Genomic DNA, 18,415 nt, shown 5'->3' with positions numbered 1-18,415 from the left:
GGGCATTTTCCACCCCTCAAAGGGTATTTCTGCCCCCCTAAGGGGGTATTTATCCCACTGGGGGGGTATTTCTGCCCCCCCCGGGGGTATTTGCCCCCCCCAGGGGGGTATTTTACCCACCTCGGGGTAGACCCCGATGAGACTCTGGGCTTTGGTGTAAAATTCTTCCTTGAGGGAGATGACGATGGCCTGGAAGTTGGCGGCCGATTGCTCCTTGATGTAGTTGGCCACCTGCGGGCACCCCCAAAATGGGTTGGGGACCCCCAAAATGGGATGGGGGACCCCCAAAATGGGATGGAAAGGTGCCGAAACCCCACCCTGGGGCACCGAAAATCGGCCCGTCGAGGGCAAAAGTGGGGCTGGGGGAGGTCGAACACCCCCAAAATGGATGTGGGGAGCCCCCAGATGAACCCAGGGACCCCAAAATGGGGCAGGGGACCCCCAAAATGGGGCAGGGGACCCCCAAAACACCCCAAGGCTGCAACCTGAGGCTCTAAAAATGGACCCTGGGACCCCAAATTCCCCCCGTTGACCCCCAAAATGGACCCCGGGACCTCAAAACTGCACCCAGGGATCCCCAAGCCCCCCCAGTGACCCCCAAAATGGACGCAGGGACCCCAAAACTGCACCCAGGGACCCCCAAGCCCCCCGCTGACCTCCAAAATGGACCCAAGGACTCCAAACCCCCCCCGTGACCCCAAAAATGGAGCTGAGAACCCCCAAATTGGGCGTGTAGACTCTAAAAACAGACCCAGGGGCCCCAAAACACCCCCAGGGACCCCAAAAATGGACCCAGAGAACCCAAACCCACCCCTGTGAACCCCAAAACCGCCCCCCAAAACCCCATGAGACCCCCCCAAAACCCCCTGAACCCCCAAAGACTGGGCAGCTGGAAAGTACCGCCCCCCCCAAAAGCCCCCCTGACCCCCCCCCCCCCAGGGGCACCTCAAAACTGCCCCGTCCCCCGTGACCTGCCCCCACAAACCCCTTGGGGGGACCCCCCCCCAAAATCCCAGGTCCCCACCCCCTGGGAGCACCCCAAAATCCCTGGGACCCCCACCCACCCCTTGGGAGCCTCCCCCAAATCCCTGAAGCCCCCCCAAATCCCTGAAGCCCCCCCCCCAGCCCCTGGGAGCCCCCCCAAAGCCCCAGGGCCCCCCAACCCCCTGGGACCCCCCCCCAAATCCCTGAGAAATCCCCAAAAACCCCAGAGTGGGGTCCCCAAAATCCCAGATGCCCTCCCTCAAAATCCCTGAGGGCCCCGCCAAAATCCTAGGAGAACCCTCCAAAATCCCTGGGGGTCCCCCAAAATCCCTGGGGGTCCCCCTCAAAATCCCTGGGGGGGGGTCCCCCAAAATCCCAGGGGGGGCAAACCCCCACCTTCCCGATGTTGGTGTTGTCCAGCGCCGCGTCGATCTCATCCAGCACGAAAAACGGGGCTGGTTTATAGCTGAGGGGGGGCGGATAAAAAAAAAAAAAAACGGGGGTGAGACCCCCAACAAGGGGTCGGGATGCCAGGAAAGGGGGGGGACCCCAGAAAAGTTGGGGGGGGGGGGACGGGGACACCCCACCTGTGGATGGCGAAGAGGAGGGCGAGGGCGGCCACCGTCTTCTCGCCCCCCGAGAGATTGTCCATGGGGCGGAATCGTTTGCCGGGGGCCACGCAGTTGTAGTTGATGCCGTCCAGGTAGGGCTCCTCGGGGTTTTCGGGGCCCAGGAAAGCCTGGGGGGGGGTGTCAAGGGGGGGGGGGACACGTTGGGGACACGGGGACGATCCTACGGGGTCCCCCCCTCGTCCTGCGGGGATGGGACACGGACATTCCCCCTGTGGAAATAGGGGCTGGGGGAGGCTGGGGGGGGGGGGAGAGGCAGCGGGGAGGGGGCTGGGGGTGAGCGTGCAAGGCTGGGGGTGAGCGTGCAAGGCTGGGGTGGGAATATCAGGCCCCGTGCGAGGCTGGGGGTGATGGTGTGAGGCTGGGGTGGCTGCAAGAGGAACCGCAGGAGGCTGGGGGTGAGCGTGCAAGGCCCCGTGCAAGGCTAGAGGTGAGCGTGCAAGGCTAGGGTGGCCATATAAGGCCCCGTGCAAGGCTAGAGGTGAGCGTGCAAGGCTGGGGTGGCCATATAAGGCCCCGTGCAAAAGTGGGGGTGAGCGTGCAAGACCCTGTGCAAGGCTGACGGTGATGGTGTGAGGCTGGGGTGGCTGTATACTGCCCCGTGCAAGGCTAGGGATGAGCGTGCAAGGCCCCGTGCGAGGCTGAGGGTGATGGTGTGAGGCTGGGGTGGCTGCAAGAGGAACCACAGGAGGCTGGGGGTGAGCGTGCAAAGCCCCGTGCAAGGCTAGAGGTGAGCGTGCAAGGCCCCGTGCAAGGCTAGGGTGGCCATATAAGGCCCCGTGCAAGGCTAGAGGTGAGCGTGCAAGGCTGGGGTGGCCACATAAGGCCCCGTGCAAGGCTGGGGGTGAGCGTGCAAGACCTGGTGCGAGACCAAGGGCGACCACGCAAGGCTGGGGTGGCCGTGCAAAGCCTTGTGCAAGGCTCAGAGCGAGCGTGCAAGGCCAAGACGGCCACGTGGAACCCCGTGCAAGGTCAGGGACGATCGTGCAAGGTCAGGGACGAACGTGCAAGACCTGCTGCGAGACCAGGGGACGACCGCGCAAGGCCGGGACAACCGCCCAGGTCCAAGAGGAGCGGCCGTGCAAGACCGCGGCGCGAGGCCGAGACGAGCGTGCGAGACCTCGTGCGAGGGGCGCGACGTACCTGGGCGCTGCTGTTGCGGGAAAGGGCCTTGTAGATCTCGTCGATGTTGGTGGCGACGGACTCGAAGCAGGCGTTGAAGCGGTCGAAGCGTTCCTTCTTCATCTGCTCGAAGGCTTGCTTCGCCTTCTTCGCCCGCTTCCGCGCCGCCTCGAACTCTGCGGGGGGGGGGACGCGGACGCAAAAATGAGGGGGGGGGTCAGGGGACTTCCTCGGGGACACCCGGGAGATGTTGGGGACACCCCCCTGCCCGGCAGCCCCGTGATACGTCTGGTGCCGCTCCCTTAAAATAGGGTTTGGGGTCACGTCCCGTGTCGTCCCCCGTGTCACCGTCCCACATCTCCCTGGTGGTCTCGTATCCCCCTCCCCACCGCGTCTCCCTGGTGTCCCCACGTCCCTGGTGTCCCCATGTCCCTCCTGTGTCTCCCCACGTCCCTGGTGTCCCCATGTCCTTGTGTCTTCTTGGGGTCCCCAGGTCCCCCCATTTTCCCGGTGTCCCTACATTTCTGGTGTCCCCATGTCCTTGTGTCTTCCTGGTGTCCCCACGTCCCCCGGTTTTCCCGGTGTCCCTACATCTCTGGTGTCCCCATGTCCCTCCTGTGTCCCCCCACGTCCCTGGTGTCCGTGTGTCCCACATCTTCCTGGTGTCCCCACGTCCCTGTGTCTTTCTGGTGTCCCCATGTCCCCCGGTTTTCCCGGTGTCCCTACATTTCTGGTGTCCCCATGTCCCCCGGTTTTCCCGGTGTCCCTACATTTCTGGTGTCCCCATGTCCTTGTGTCTTCCTCGTGTCCCCACGTCCCCCGGTTTTCCCGGTGTCCCTACATCTCTGGTGTCCCCACATCTCTGGTGTCCCCATGTCCCTCCTGTGTCCCCCCATGTCCCTGGTGTCCGTGTGTCCCACGTCTTCCTGGTGTCCCCACGTCCCTGTGTCTTCCTGGTGTCCCCAGGTCCCCCCGTTTTCCCGGTGTCCCTACATTTCTGGTGTCCCCACGTCCCTGTGTCTTCCTGGTGTCCCCACGTCCCCTGGTTTTCCCGGTGTCCCTACATTTCTGGTGTCCCCATGTCCTCGTGCCTTCTTGGGGTCCCCATCCCTCTGATGTCCCCATGTCCTTACGTCTCCCCGGTGTCCCTACATCTCCGGTGTCCCCCTGTCCTCCTGGCATCCCCCCGCAATGTCCCTGTGTCTTCCCGGTATCTCCACGTCTTCCTGGTGTCCCCACGTCCCTGTGTCTTCCTGGTGTCCCCACGTCCCCCGGTTTTCCCGGTGTCCCTACATCTCTGGTGTCCCCCTGTTCTCCTGGCATCCCCGCATCCCCCCGCAATGTCCCTGTGTCTTCCCGGTATCTCCATGTCTTCCTGGTGTCCATACGTCTTTCTGCTGTCCCCATGTCCCCCTGTTTTCCTGCTGTCCCCGTGTCCCTGCATCTTCCCAGTATCCCTGGCATCCACATGTCCCCATGTCCCCCTGTCTTCCTGGCATCCTTCTGTCCCTGTGTCTTCCTGGTGTCCCCATGTCTTCCCGGCATCCTTGTGTCTTCCTGGTGTCCCTGTACCCTTACATCTTCCCGGTGTCCCCACGTATTCCCGATGTCCCCATGTCCCTGCGTCTTCCCAGTGTCCCTACGTCTCTGCCGTCCCCGCATCCCCACGTCCTCCTGGTGTCCCCATATCCTCACGTCTTCCTGCCATCCCTGCGTCTTCCCGGCGTCCCCGCATCCCTACACCTTCCCGGTGTCCCTACGTCTCTGACGTCCCCGTGTCCCCATGTCTTCCTGGCGTCCCCGCATCCCCGTGTCTTCCTGGCGTCCCCGTGTTTTCCCGGTGTCCCCGTGTCTTCCTGGCGTCCCCGTGTCCCCGTGTCTTCCCGGTGTCCCCACGTCCCCGTGTCTTCCCGACATCCCCACGTCCCTGTGTCTTCCTGGCGTCCCCGCGTCCCCGTGTTTTCCCGGTGTCTCCGTGTCTTCCCGGTGTCCCCGTGTCCCTGTGTCTTCCCGGCGTCCCCACATCCCCGTGTCTTCCCGGCGTCCCCACATCCCCGTGTCTTCCCGCTGTCCCCGCGTCTTCCCGGCATCCCCGCGTCCCCGTGTCTTCCCAGCGTCCCCGTGTCTTCCCGGTGTCCCCACATCCCCGTGTCTTCCCAGCATCCCTGTGTCCCCGTGTCTTCCCGCTGTCCCCGCGTCTTCCCGGCGTCCCCGTGTCCCCGTGTCTTCCCGGCGTCCCCGTGTCCCCGTGTCTTCCCGGCGTCCCCGCGTCCCCGTGTCTTCCCGGCGTCCCCGCGTCCCCGTGTCTTCCCGGCGTCCCCGTGTCTTCCCGGCATCCCCGTGTCTTCCCGGCATCCCCGCGTCCCCGTGTCTTCCCGGCGTCCCCGCGTCCCCGCTGCCCCGGCCGCGTCCCCACCGTCCGAGGTCTCCTGGAACTTATCCCGGACGCTCTCCAGCTTTTCCATGGCTTTCATGTTGGGGGCCGCGATGCGCTGCAGGACGCTCTGCTGCTCCGTCAGGCGCTGCTGCAGCTGGTTCATCTCCTGCCGGATCTCCTCCTCCGCCTGCGCGTCCTGGAGGGGGCGGGGCCTCGCGTCAGGGGGGGGGGGCGGGGCCTGGGAGGGTGTGGCCTCGAAGAGGGCGGGGCAAGGCAGGGGACCCCCCGGGGGGTGGCTCAGCTGGGTTGGCCCTTATGGGTATCTTAGGGAAAGGGGGTGTGGCCTCGGGCAAGGGGGTGTGGTCTTAGGTGGGGCGTGGCCTCAGGTGAGGGGGTGTGGCCTCATGCACTGGGGTGGGGCTATCGACTGGGGTGGAGACCCGCCTTGTGGGCAGTAAGGTCAGTGGGAAAGGCGGAAGGGGGGTGGGGCTTGATATGCTAATGAAATGGGTGGGGCTCGGTGAAGGGGTGGGGTTTAGTATGGGGCAGGGCCGCTGTTTTATGGGGGTGGGGTGGTGGGAGGGGCCTTGGGGATAAGTGGGAGGAGTGCGAGGAAAGGGGTGGAGCTTTAAGGAGTGGGAGGGGGCCTGGAACAGTGGGAGGGGCCTGAAGGGAGTGGGAGGGGCCTGAAGGGAGTGGGAGGGGCCTGAAGGGAGTGGGAGGGACCCTGGGGAAGTAGGAGGGGCCTGAAGGGAATGGGGGGGCCTGAAGGGAATGGGGGGGGCCTGGAACAGTGGGAGGAGTCTAAAGGGAGTGGGAGGGCCCCAGGGGAGTGGGAGGGGCCCCCGGGGAGTGGGCGGGGCCAGCATTAAAGGGCCAGCACACCTTGAGCTCCTCGGGCAGGTCGCTGTAGTCGATCTCGATCAGGGCCTCCCGGGCGTAGAGGCTGGAGGTGCGCTGGGAGCTGCTCACCGGTTCCTCCCCGGCCGGGCCGCCCTGGGACGGGGGGAGGACAAAGGGGGGGGGGGTCAGGGTGGTCCCCGAGCCCCCCGTGTCCCGTCTCCAGCCCCCCCCCCCCCCCCCGTCCTCCTCCCGTGCCCACCTCCTCCTGGCTGATATCGTCCATGGTGCCCTTGGAGAGGGGCAGCTTGATGTCCTGCATCTTGCAGGCCTGCAGCAGGTTGTGGCGGTCGCTGCGCTTCTGCTCCAGCTTCGTCTCGATGGCCGTCACCTCCTTCTGCAGGTGCGTCATCTCCCTGGGGGGGGGGGGGAGGGAGGGAGGCAGGCCCGGCTGGCCCCACCCACCAGCCCACAAGCCCCGCCCAGAGAGCGCAAACCCCGCCCACTGAGCCCGAGCCCCGCCCGGGCACCCCTAGCTGCACCCGCAGCCCCTTTAGATCCCAAAGGGCTGTGGCTCCACCCCTGCTTGCAAGCTCCACCCCCGGGGCTGTGGCTCCACCCCTGCTTGCAAGCTCCACCCCCAGGGCTGTGGCTCCACCCCAAAGGGCTGTGGCTCCACCCCTGCTTACAAGCTCTACCCCTCCTTGCAAGCTCCACCCCCAGGGCTGTGGCTCCACCCCTGCTTGCAAGCTCCACCCCTGCTTGCAAGCTCCACCCCCAGGGCTGTGGCTCCACCCCCAGGGCTGTGGCTCCACCCCTCCTTGCAAGCTCCACCCCCGGGGCTGTGGCTCCACCCCAAAGGGCTGTGGCTCCACCCCTGCTTGCAAGCTCCACCCCCAGGGCTGTGGCTCCACCCCCAGGGCTGTGGCTCCACCCCCAGGGCTGTGGCCCCACCCCTGCTTACAAGCTCCACCCCTCCTTGCAAGCTCCACCCCCAGGGCTGTGGCTCCACCCCTGCTTGCAAGCTCCACCCCCAGGGCTGTGGCTCCACCCCAAAGGGCTGTGGCTCCACCCCTGCTTACAAGCTCCACCCCTCCTTGCAAGCTCCACCCCCAGGGCTGTGGCTCCACCCCTGCTTACAAGCTCCACCCCTCCTTGCAAGCTCCACCCCCAGGGCTGTGGCTCCACCCCTGCTTGCAAGCTCCACCCCCAGGGCTGTGGCTCCTCCCTTGCATTTTGACCCCACCCCCGTTTCTTGGCCCCACCCTGCACCCGTGACCGCACCCTTTCCTTAGCCCCACCCCTTTCCTTAGCCCCACCCCTTCCAACCACCCACCACACCTAACTCCCTTCCCACACCCCCTCCCCCTCAGGCCCCACCCCCCCGGCCCCACCCCTCCCCCTCAGCCCCGCCCTCACTTGTTGGCCCCGCCCAGCTTCTTGCGGATCTCGTCCATCTCGTGGTTCTTGTCGTTGACCTCCGACTTCTTGGCCAAGTGCTGGTTCTTCAGGTCCTGCAGCTGCGCCATCGTCTCGTCGATGATCTTCATGTGCCGCTGCTCCTCCTGCCGACACCGCCCCGTCAGGGCAAGCCACGCCCCCTGAACCCCACCCGGCCACACCCCCCCAAAACCCCAATCCGGACCTTTTTCAGCTTCTCGATCTCGGCCTCGTCCTTCCGCACGCCCTGCTCCCACATCAGCACCTTCTCCTGGTCCTCCCGCAGCTGGTTGCGCTCGAAATCCAGCTGGATGCCCAGGCGCGTCTTCTGGTTCTCGAATTCCAGCCTAAGGGGCGAGGGGGGGGGTCCCCAACATCATGGGGGGGGGGGAGAAGTCCCAATAGGGGAGGTGAAGCCCCCATGGGGGGGGGATGACCACCCCCAAGGGCTGCCTGGGGGAACAGATTCTGCCCCATGGAGTTGGGGGGGTGCCCAAGGGGGACAACAACCACCCCACGGTCTCAGGGGGGACAGCGGCTGCCCCACAAGTTGCCCCACGGCATCAGGGGGTGCCCCATGGTGTTTGGGGGACCCAGGGGGGACAGCGGCTGCCCCACAAGTTGCCCCATGGCATCAAGGGGTGCCCCATGGTGTTTGGGGGGGACGCCAGGGGGGACAGCGGCTGCCCCACAGGCTGCCCCACGGCATCAGGGGGTGCCCCACAGTGTTTGGGGGGACCCCAGGGGGGACAGCGGCTGCCCCACAAGTTGCCCCATGGCATCAAGGGGTGCCCCATGGTGTTTGGGGGGGACGCCAGGGGGGACAGAGGCTGCCCCACAGGCTGCCCCATGGCATCAGGGGGTGCCCCACGGTGTTTGGGGGGACCCCGGGGGGACAGAGGCTGCCCCACGAGCTGCTCTGGGGGGGGGCCAAGCTCTGCCCTATAGCTTCAGGGGCTGCCCCACGGTGGTTGGGGGGCTGCCAAAGGGCCCAGGGGCTGCCCCACAGGGTCCCCTGGGGGTGCCCCCCCCAGGTTTGGGGGTCCCCTGGGGGTCTTGGTGTGCCCCCCCAATGGGTTTTGGGGATCCCCTTACCTTTTCTTGGCGATCTCATTCTGTCTCTTGACCTTCTCCTCCTCGAACTCGCGGATGTTCCTGACGCCGATTTCACGGCAAAACTCCTCAAACACCTCATCCTCCACCTTGGGTGGGGGGGGGGGCAATGTCAGCCCTACAGGGGCTCCCCCAAACCCCTGGCCCCCACCTCGTGCCCCACAAGCGTCCCCCCAAAAACTCCAGCACCCACCTGGTTCATCTTCTCCTTCAGGTCCTTCATCTCCCGCTCCCGGCCCTGGATGATCCTTTTAATATCATTAATGCGAGGCCCAAAATTGGCCAATTCACTCTCCAGCTTCGACTTCTCCTGCGGGGGGGGCAGAAACGGGGGTCAGGGAATGCCAAGGACCCCCCCCCTGCACCCCAAAATCCCCCCTTTGGACCCATACAGACTCAGTAACACCCATGGAGAAAGCATATTCTCTCCGTAAAACCCCTGAAACAGCCACTTCAGAGCTTGTAACAGCTAAAAGCACCCCCATAATGCGCCCAAAAAGGGTGTAATTCCCCCCAAAATGCCCCCCCCGGGGTGGGCGTGTGAGCAGTACCTGGAGATTGAGGGCGAGGTGACGGGTTTTCGTCTGCTCCAGGTCACTCTGCGAATATTTGAGTCGCATCTGGAGACCGTGGGCTTGGGACTGGACTTGGCGTAGTTCGGCTTCCTTCCGCTTTGCCTTCATCTGCTCCTACGGGGGGGGGGAAAAGGGGGCGAAAAAGGGGGTGAGGGGGGTGAAAAAGGGGGTGTGGGGGGGGAATTCACCTGCCTGGGGGATCCCCCGACGCGCAATGGCTGGTGAAGAGGAGCTGTGCTTAGTTTTGGGGTCTGTAACACCCTGGTTTTGGGGTTTAGCCTTGTCCCTAGGACAGGGAGCCCCAAAATGTTGGAAGCGATGAAAAAGTTGTAGTTTTGGAAAGGGGCGGGGGGAGAAGAAAAAGAAGAAGTTTTGGGGTCTGCGTGGTGCGTGGAAAAAGGGCAAAGAGCCGGTTTTAGGGTCGAAAGGAGCCTCAGGAGGCACAGACGGAGCTTTAGGGTCCGATGGAAGGAATTTGGGGGTTCACGGGGACTTTGGGAATTCCTAAAACCTGAAAAGGGGGTTTTGGCGGGCAGGCGAGACCCCCCCCTGGGAGGGGAGAAGGGGGGTCCGCGTGCCCGCCCCCCCAACCTTGAGCTCCTCCGTCAGCCGTTCCTTCTTCTCCTTCAACTTATCCACCGCCTTCTCGTCCCAGCGCCGCGCTTTGGCCTTCAGATCGCTGGCCCCCCCCGAAATCACCCCCGATTTTTGGAAGAGGGTCCCGTCCAGCGCCACCGTCTGCGGAGATAACGAAGAAAAGGGGGTGGGGTAAACGGCCCGGATACTTGGGTCCTCGTTAGGTGGGGGAAGGGAAGGGAGGGACCCCCACTTTGTGCCGCTGGTGTCCCCCGAAGGCGATGCGGCGGGCGTCCTCCACGTTGTCGCAGACCAAGGCGTTGCCGCAGGCGTATTGAAGGGCTTTTTTGATGTGGGGGGGTTCGTACCGGATCACGTCGATCACCAGCTTCGCCCCCTTCAGCTCCCGCAGCTTCTCGTCCGTCGGCTTCACCTGCGGCCCGAGGGGGTTCAGCGGCGGCCCCCCAAAATCCCACAAGCCCCACGGGATTCAATACCGACACCCAAAACCCTGGGGAGGGCTCTGAGCCTGAAGGGGTTAAAAAGGAACCCCGAAAACCTCAGGGAAGGCCACAGGTCCCAAGGGGTTAAACGGGGACCCCGAAAACCCCAGGGAGGGCCATGAGTCCCAGTGGGTTTAAACGGAGTCCCCCAAAACCCCAGGGAAGGCTCTGAGCCTCAAGGGGTTAAATGGGGGCCCCCCAAAACCCCAGGGAGAATCCTCAGTGCCGAGGGGTTAAAGGGGGCACCCCCAAAACCCAGGGATGGCCACAAGTCCCAGGGGGTTCAACAGGGACCCCCAAAACCCCAGGGATGGCTCTGAGCCCCACAAAGTTACATGGGGTCCCCCAAAACCCTGACACCTCTAGGACGATCCTGAGAGGTCAAACGGGACCCCCCCAAACCCCTAAGGAGGAGCCTGAGGGGTTGAAAGCGGCCCCCCCAAACTCCTTGCAGGACCCTGGGGGGTTAAATGGGCCCCCCCAAACCCCAGGAAACACCCTGAGAAGTTCCATGGGTGCCCCCCAAACCCTAAAGACCCTTGTCCCCGAGGGATCCCCGCACCATCCCCACCCGCCGATGCCTCACGGGGTCCCTGGGGAGCCCCACAACCCCAAAAAGAGGGGTGACCCCGCACTCCACCTCCAGATAATCGAGGGGGAGGAAGGTTTCGGGTTCTCCCCGCTGCTCCTTGATGTACTGGATACAATCGCGCCCCGTTTTTTCTGAATCGACGATGATGGCGTCCATGTTCTTCCCCAACACCTTGGTCACAGCGATCTGGTATTTCTTCTGCGTGGGTTGGCACAGGTCGATGAGGCGGCCGTACTATAGAGAAGCCAAAAATTAAAACATTAAAAAAAAACGAAAAAGAGGTGAACGGTGAGCTGAAGGGTTGGGGAAGGGGCAGAGCGGGGTTCGGGGCGGGGGGTGTCGGACTCACCACGGAGCCGGGATAGAGGCGTTTGATGCTGTCCATGATTTCGGCTTTCCGTTGCTGACGGCTGCTCTCCTGCCGGTCGATGCGAGCGTCCCCGAGTTGCTCCATCACCTGGTTCAGCTCTTTGTTGATCTCATCGATGCGACGTTTAGCCAGTTCTACTTCTTCCGTTAATTCTCCTTCCAGGCGTTTCTGCTCTTCCAGAGATTGTCTAGGGAGGGGATTGGAAGGGACGGGGGATTTGACGGGCTGCCCCAGGGCATGGGGACGAGGGGTTGGGAACAAGGGACGCCTCGGGGGCACGGAGATGGGGGGTACAGGGATGGGGAGCACCTCAGGGGTTGCCCCAGGGGGACTGGGAATGCCTTGAGGGCATGAGGATGAGGGTACAGGGACAGAGATCACCTCGGGGACTGCTCTGGGGGAGCGGGGACACAGGTAGGGGGACAGGGGATACGTCGTGGTCACCCCCGAGAGCTCGGGGACAGGGGCACGGGGATGAGGGACGGCTCAGGGGGATGGGGAACACCTTGGGGACTGCCCCAGGGGCATGGAGACAGGGATACGGGAACAGGGGACACCCCAGGGACTGCTTTAAGGACACAGAAACGGGGTCACGGGGATGGGGGACACCTCAGTGGCAGCCCCAGGGGCATAAGGACAGGGACATTGGGATGTGGGACCAACTTGGGGGGCTACCCCAGAGGCACAGGGACATGGAAAGAGGGCCAAGAGCCACCCTGGGGACAGCGGGGACACTTTGGGGACAGGGTCTCACTTGCTGGTGGCGATGTACTCCTCCAGCTTCTCGATGCGCTTCTGGTTCTCCTCGATCTCACGCAGCTTCTGCTTGATCTTGGCCTGGGGACAAGAGGTGAGGGGGGCTGAGGGGGCGGCCGTGGGGGGTCTGGGGGGGTTTGGGGGGTTTCCCCAGACTCACCTCAGTCTCCACCTTCTTCCTTTCCTCCAAATCCAGCCGATCTTGGTCGGCTTTCTGATCCCGATTGAACTTTTCCAGCTCTTGGGCCAACGTGGCGGCACGTTTGCTGGCCTCCTCCTTCAGCCGGTGGTATTTTTTCACCTAAGGGGGGGGATAACTGGGGTGAGGTGGGGGCCCCCAAATTTACACGGGGATGCTGGGACAAGCCCTACCTGATTCTCTTCCAATGTCAGGTCTCGTCCTTGACTCTGGCTCTCCTCTTCCATCCGTTCCTCGAATTCTTGCCGCGCTTTTTCCACCGACAGCATCTCCTTCTCCAGCTCATCCATGTCGCCCTTGCGCTTCTTGTACTGCTTCTGCGCGTTCTGCAGCGATTTCTTGGCCGCTTCCAGCTTCTTAATCTTGTGCGAGGTGTTTTCCTTCGCCTTGATGTACTGAGGACGCTTCTGGTTGAGCTCCGAATCCTTCTCCCTGCGAAAAATAACACGGTGAGGAGCCGTAGGAGCGCCTCACTGAACCCCTTCCCCATTTTTGGGGTGCCTCACTTGATCTCCTTCTCGATCTGTTGTTGTTCCCTCATCATTTTGCCCAGCTCCTTCTTGCGATCCTTCAGCTCGTCCTCCACCCGATCCATCCTTTTCTTATCTTTATCGATCTCCCGGTTTTTCAAACCCAATTCCTTATTGAGTTTCTCGATCTCCGCTTCGTTGTGATAAAGCTTGAAGAGCTGGAGCTGCACTTGAGCCCGCACCACTTCGTCCTTCAATCGCTGGTAACGATCCGCCTAACGCGAACGAGGGGGAAATACAGCGTCAAAGGGGTGCGACATTGATGGGGGGCACCCCCCAATGTCACCCCCCCAAACCTCTTCTTTCTCCTGCTTGGCTTCTTTGCGCTCGGCGGCGATGTTTTTTTTGCGGTGGTAGTTGAATTGAGTGTCCTCCTCCGCTTTCACCATCTCTTTCTTCCGCTTGTCGTACTCCTGCGCCAGCTCGCCCGACCGACTGATCTCCTCGAACAACGCCGTCCGCTCCTTGGGGTTCTTCATGGCGATGGATTCTACGGCGCCCTGAGGAAGAGGGGGTGTCGGGGCGGGGGGAGGCTCCCCAAAACCTCACGGCGGGGTCTGAGTATTCCCCTCTGTGGAGGGGGAATGAGGGAGACGACCCTGCAAATCCTCATGGGGCTCCTCCACGGCCAGGGGATGGAGTAAAGGGGGTGGTAGGGCATGGACACCCCCCCCCAAAGACACCCAAATACTCACAGGGGTCTGGGCCCCCCCCCTCTGTTGAGGGGGAATGGGGGAGATCCCCCAAATTCTCACAGGGGTTTGGGCTGCCAGATGGGGAACAGGGTCTGGGAGCCCTGTGTGGTTGGGGGTGGCAGCGTGAGGATGATCCCCCCGCCCCAAATCTCATGGCAGTCTGAGCCCCCCCCCCCGCCAAAAAGTGGGGAACAGCCCCTGGGAGCACCCTCAGCACTATCCACCCTGGCAAGGGGCCCCTCTAAATCCCTGCCCTCCACTCTGAGCCCACACATAGCCCCCCCCCAAAACCACATTTACCCCCCCAGACCCCCCCATACCACCCCAAACCCACACATACCCCCCAAAACACCCCCTGAACCCCCACATATCCCCCCCAAAACAACCCCTGAACCCCCACATAGCCCCCAAACTCACACATACCCCCCCAACCCTCCCCAAAGCCCCTTGAACCCACCCACGCTGCCCCCAACTCCCCCTGAACCCACACATAGCTCCCCAAAACCCCCTCTAAAGCGCCCTGAACCCACACACACCCCTAAAACCCACCCCAAACCCACATCTACCCCCCCAAAAAAACCCTCCACTTCATGCTCCCCCCTCCAAACCTGGAAAACAAGGAAATTCCTGGCCTTGATGAGGATCCCCAACTTCTCCAGCTCCTCGCTGTATTCGCTGAGCTGCACCACCCGGTTGTTGATCTTATACTCGGATGAGCTGCCTACGCCGGGGAATTTCGGGGCGTCAGAGAATCACCCCCAAAGCGTGCGCCGCCGCCTCCCCCCCCCCCTTTTAAAACCACACATCCCCTCCTCGTACCCACGATGACGCGGGCGAAGGTGCGATCTTCGGCGCCTTCCTCGGAGTAGACCATGCTCACGAAGGCGCGGCTGGCGGCGGGTTTTCCCACCGGAGCGCCGTGGATCAGATCCCGCAGGGTTTTGACCCGCAGGTTGCTCGTTTTCTCCCCCAGCACGAAGCTGATGGCGTCCATCAGGTTGGATTTGCCTGCAGGGAGGGAGAACGTAACACGGACGCATGATGTTAAAAAAAGGGGGTCGGGGGGGGACCCCAAGGTTTTGGGGAGGATCCCAGGGCTTGGGAGGGGGGGACAGAGGGGAAAGTTGGAGGGAATGGGGGAGACCCCCTCTGGATTAGGGTGGGAGGAGGAAAGGGGGGTAACCCAAGGCTTGAGGGGGGACCCCAAGGAATAGGGGAGAGTAAGGGGGGGAGGCTGGAGGAAGGGGAAATGGGAGAGATCCCCTCTGGATTAGGCTGGAAGGAGGAAAGGGGGGGACCCCAAGGCTTGAGGGGGGACCCCAAGGCTTGAAGAGGGTGAGGGGGGACCCCAAGGAATAGGAGAGACTAAGGGGAGGAGGCTGGAGGAAGGGGAAATGGGGGAGACCCGCCTGGATTAGGATGGGAAAAGGAAAAGGGGGGTCCCCAAGGCTTGAAGAAGGTGAGGGGGGACCCCAAGGAATAGGAGGGAGTGAGGGGGGGAGGCTGGAGGAAGGGGAAATGGGGGAGACCCCCTCTGGATTAGGGTGGGAGGAGGAAGGGGGGGGACCCCAAGGTGTGAGGGAGGACCCCAAGGTGTGAGGGGGGGATCCCAGGGTTTAGGGGGGGGGGTGAGGGAGGACCCCAAGGAATGGGGGGGGTGAGAAAGTGAGGCTGGAGGAAGGGGAAACGGGGGAGACGCCCCTGGATTAGGATGGGAGAAGGAAAAGGGGGGACCCCAAGGCTTGGGGGGGGACCCCAAGGTTTGGGGGGGGGACCCCAAGGCTTGGGGGGGGGGTCAGGGGGGACCCCAGGGAATGGGGGGGGGTGTCATGGGATGGGGGGAATCCTAGGGAATTCTGGGATTCCCCCCCCCCCGCAGTGCATCATGGGAAAGGACCCTGAGAGCCCCCCCGGGAAAGCGGCGGGGCCTGACCCCCCCCCCCCCCCCGGGTCTCACCGGAGCCGTTAGGGCCGATGATGGCGGTGAAGCGTCGGAAAGGCCCGATGATCTGGCGGCCCTTGTAGGATTTAAAGTTCTCGATCTCGATGAGCTTGAGGAAACCCATAACGGCGGCGGCGGGGGGGGGGGGGGAACCGGAGAGAACGGGCCCGGTACGGCGGCCGGGAGGGCGGGAAAAGCGGCGGCTACGGCAGCCGCGAAGGGACACGACGCCGCGCCCTCGCTGATAGGCTCCCTCCGCCGTCACTCTTCCCCTTCTCCCCGCCCCCTCGCTGTTCATAGGCCAGCGCGTTGCCTGGGCGCCGCGCCTCGCCGAGAGGGTCTCTCCGCCGTCACTCATCCCCTTCGCTCCGCCCCCTCCGGCTTCCCTATAGGCCAGTGATTTGCATGTCGGGCTCCGCCCACCGCGCTGGTCGATTGGGCGCGCTGAGGGGGTTCATTTGCATGGAGCGTACCAAGGCGGGAGGAAGGGGGGGGGGAGGGAGGGAATGGGCCGTCCCGTCGCCGTGGGAACGGGGGGGACGCCATTAAAGGTCAAAGGGCGCCCCAAAACTGGGGGGGGGGGGTCGGCAAAAATCTGGTTTATTGGTGATTGGTTTTGCACAGAGAAGCGGGGGGTGACCCCCCCCTTGTCCCCTCCCCTTTACCCGCCCTGTGGGCCCCCCCCGCAAGCCCTTGCACGAGACTTCGCACGAGGCCTCGCACAAGGGCCAGCCGTGTGCCACTCGTGCAAGCCCCGCCCCTCGTGCAAATCTCCCCTCCCCCGTCACAACACGAGCGCCCCGATCCTCGTGCAACCCCCGCCCCGCCCGCCGTGCACCCTCGTGCGAGCCCCCCCGTTGCACCATGAACTCTCGGCCCTCGTGCGAACCCACCCGTACGTCCTCGTGCAGGCCCCCCCCGCACGAGGAGCTCTCGATCGTCACGCGAGACCCCCCGCGTGTCCTCTCACGAGCTCCCCCCTCGCACCATGAGCTCTTGATCCTCGCGCGACCCTCCCCATGCGCCCTCGTGCGAGCCCCCCATCGCACGAGGACCTCTCGACCCTCGTGCGAGCCCCCCCGTGCGCCCTCGTGCGAGCTCCCCCGTTGCACCACGAGCTCTCCACCCTCCTGCAAACCCCTCCACGCATCCTCATGCGAGCCCCCCATTGCACCACGAGCTCTCCATCCTCGTGCAACCCACCACCACCCCCCCCCGTGCGTCCCCGTGCGAGCCCCCCCAGTTAGGGCCGGGAGTCCGGGGGCCGTCGGCAGGGGCACAGGATGCGGCCGATGGCGCGGGAGAGGCTGGTGCTGAAGGCGGCGTAGATCCAGGGGTTGGTGCAGCTCGTCAGGCTGGCCAGCAGCATCAGGATGGTGAAGGCAGGACCTGGGGGGGACACAAGGGGGGGGGGTGACATGCTGGCACTCGGTGGCACTTTGGGGTCATCTTTGTCCCCCAGGTCCCCGGCCGTAGGTCCTCAGCGCTGTGCCTCCAGTCCCACATCCCCATGTCCCCTGTGTCCCCATGTCCCCATCCCCCGGTCCCCAAACTCATCCCCATGTCCCCATCCCCGTGTCCCCATGTCCCCACGTCCCCATCTCCACCCCCGTGTCCCCATTCCCACTGTCCCCAACCCCAAGTCCCCATGTCCCCATCTCCAGCCCCAAGTCCCCACATCCCCATCCCTGTGTCCCCATCCCCATGTCCCCAACCCCATGTCCCGTGTCCCCATCCCCATGTCCCCGTATCCCAAACCCCAAATCCCCACGTCCCCATCCCCATGTCCCCATCTCCAGCCCCAAGTCCCCACCCTCATCCTTGTGTCCCCATCCCCATGTCCCCATGTCCCCCTGTCCCCAACCCCAAGTCCCCATGTCCCCATCTCCAGCCCCAAGTCCCCTTGCCCCCATCCCCACGTCCCCACCCCCATGTCCCCATCCCCATGTCCCCATGTCCTCATCTCCAGCCCCATGTCCCTGTGTCCCCATGTCCTCACGTCCCCATCCCCACGTCCCCATCCCCACGTCCCCATCCCCATGTCCCAACCCCATGTCCCCATCTCCACCCCCATGTCCCCGCATCCCCATCCCCACATCCCCATGTCCCCATCCCCACGTCCCCATCTCCAGCCCCAAGTCCCCACCCTCATCCCCGTGTCCCCATCCCCATGTCCCTATCCCCATGTCCCCACATCCCCATGTCCCCAACCCCATGTCCCCACATCCCCATCCCTGTATCCCCATCCCCGTGTCCCCATGTCCCCGTGTTCCCACGTCCCCATGTCCCCATCTCCATGTCCCCATGTCCACCCCCAAGTCCCCATCCCACTGTCCCCATCCCCAAGTCCCCATGTCCCCATCTCCAGCCCCAAGTCCCCGCATCCCCATCCCTGTGTCCCCATCCCCATGTCCCCTTGCCCCCAACCCCAAGTCCCCACCCTCATCCCCATGTCCCCATCCCCATCCCTGTATCCCCATCCCCGTGTCCCCCCGTCCCCATCTCCACGTCCCCATCTCCACCCCCATGTCCCCATCCCGGCGTCCCCAACCCCATGTCGCCCATGTCCCCATCCCCAGGTCCCCAAACTCATCCCCATGTCCCCAACCCCAAGTCCCCATGTCCCCATCTCCAGCCCCAAGTCCCCGCATCCCCATCCCTGTGTCCCCAACCCCACGTCCCCAACCCCATGCCCCCATCTCCACCCCCATGTCCCCACATCCCCATGTCCCCACGTCCCCAACCCCAAGTCCCCACCCTCATCCCCACATCCCCAACCCCACGTCCCCATCTCTCCCCCCATGTCCCCACATCCCCATCCCTGTGTCCCCATCCCCGTGTCCCCCTGTCCCCCCGTCCCCATCTCCACGTCCCCATCTCCACCCCCATGTCCCCGCATCCCCATCCCCGTGTCTCCATGTCCCCCTGTCCCCCCGTCCCCGCGTCCCCACGTCCCCATCTCCACCCCCGTGTCCCCATCCCGGCGTCCCCAACCCCACGTCCCCACGTCCCCACCTCCCCACACGTGTCCCCCTCCTCCTCCTCACCTTCCACTGGCGCCCGAGGGTCCCAAACCGCCCACAACTGGGCGCAGAAGAAGGGGGCCCAACACCCCACGTAGACCCCCAGGACCACCATGGCCATCCGGTGACTCTTGGCCCTCGCCCGTCCC

The 18,415-nt window shown here is 64.2% G+C and overlaps 2 protein-coding genes across 2 annotated transcripts; both read right to left on the bottom strand.

The window, feature by feature from the left end:
* Positions 1 to 13: 13 nt before the first annotated feature.
* Positions 14 to 15,434, bottom strand: SMC1A (structural maintenance of chromosomes 1A; the record flags this gene model as incomplete). Its single annotated transcript, XM_075022348.1, has 24 exons — positions 15,259 to 15,434; positions 14,121 to 14,309; positions 13,910 to 14,022; positions 12,903 to 13,106; positions 12,583 to 12,821; positions 12,250 to 12,508; positions 12,038 to 12,178; positions 11,876 to 11,958; positions 11,101 to 11,308; positions 10,800 to 10,985; positions 9,910 to 10,089; positions 9,672 to 9,818; positions 9,057 to 9,194; positions 8,699 to 8,815; positions 8,488 to 8,594; positions 7,598 to 7,739; positions 7,372 to 7,517; positions 6,215 to 6,368; positions 5,998 to 6,108; positions 5,152 to 5,308; positions 2,757 to 2,911; positions 1,572 to 1,723; positions 1,381 to 1,450; positions 14 to 231 (listed from the first exon to the last, which is right to left on the bottom strand). Coding segments are annotated over exons 1-24 (3,725 nt in total), but the record flags the coding sequence as incomplete, so codon positions are not given.
* A 1,038-nt stretch (positions 15,435 to 16,472) lies between these two features.
* Positions 16,473 to 18,409, bottom strand: LOC142028530 (vasopressin V2 receptor-like). The gene is made up of 2 exons (XM_075022347.1): positions 18,291 to 18,409; positions 16,473 to 16,632 (listed from the first exon to the last, which is right to left on the bottom strand). The coding sequence occupies exons 1-2, from the start codon at positions 18,385 to 18,387 to the stop codon at positions 16,487 to 16,489; spliced, it is 243 nt and encodes an 80-aa protein (XP_074878448.1). The 5' UTR covers positions 18,388 to 18,409; the 3' UTR covers positions 16,473 to 16,486.
* Between the last annotated feature and the right edge of the window lie 6 nt (positions 18,410 to 18,415).

Source organism: Buteo buteo, unplaced genomic scaffold (genome assembly GCF_964188355.1).
Source record: "Buteo buteo unplaced genomic scaffold, bButBut1.hap1.1 HAP1_SCAFFOLD_559, whole genome shotgun sequence".
NCBI lineage: Eukaryota > Metazoa > Chordata > Aves > Accipitriformes > Accipitridae > Buteo > Buteo buteo.
This window is presented reverse-complemented; position numbering and strand designations above follow the sequence as displayed.

Bases quoted from the DNA above. Each gene is read 5' to 3' on its own strand.
- LOC142028530 (XM_075022347.1), bottom strand. From the start codon at position 18,387: ATGGCCATGGTGGTCCTGGGGGTCTACGTGGGGTGTTGGGCCCCCTTC. The intron at 16,633-18,290 runs GTGAGGAGGAGG...TGTCCCCCCCAG, and splicing joins CCCTCGGGCGCCAGTGGAAG to GTCCTGCCTTCACCATCCTG.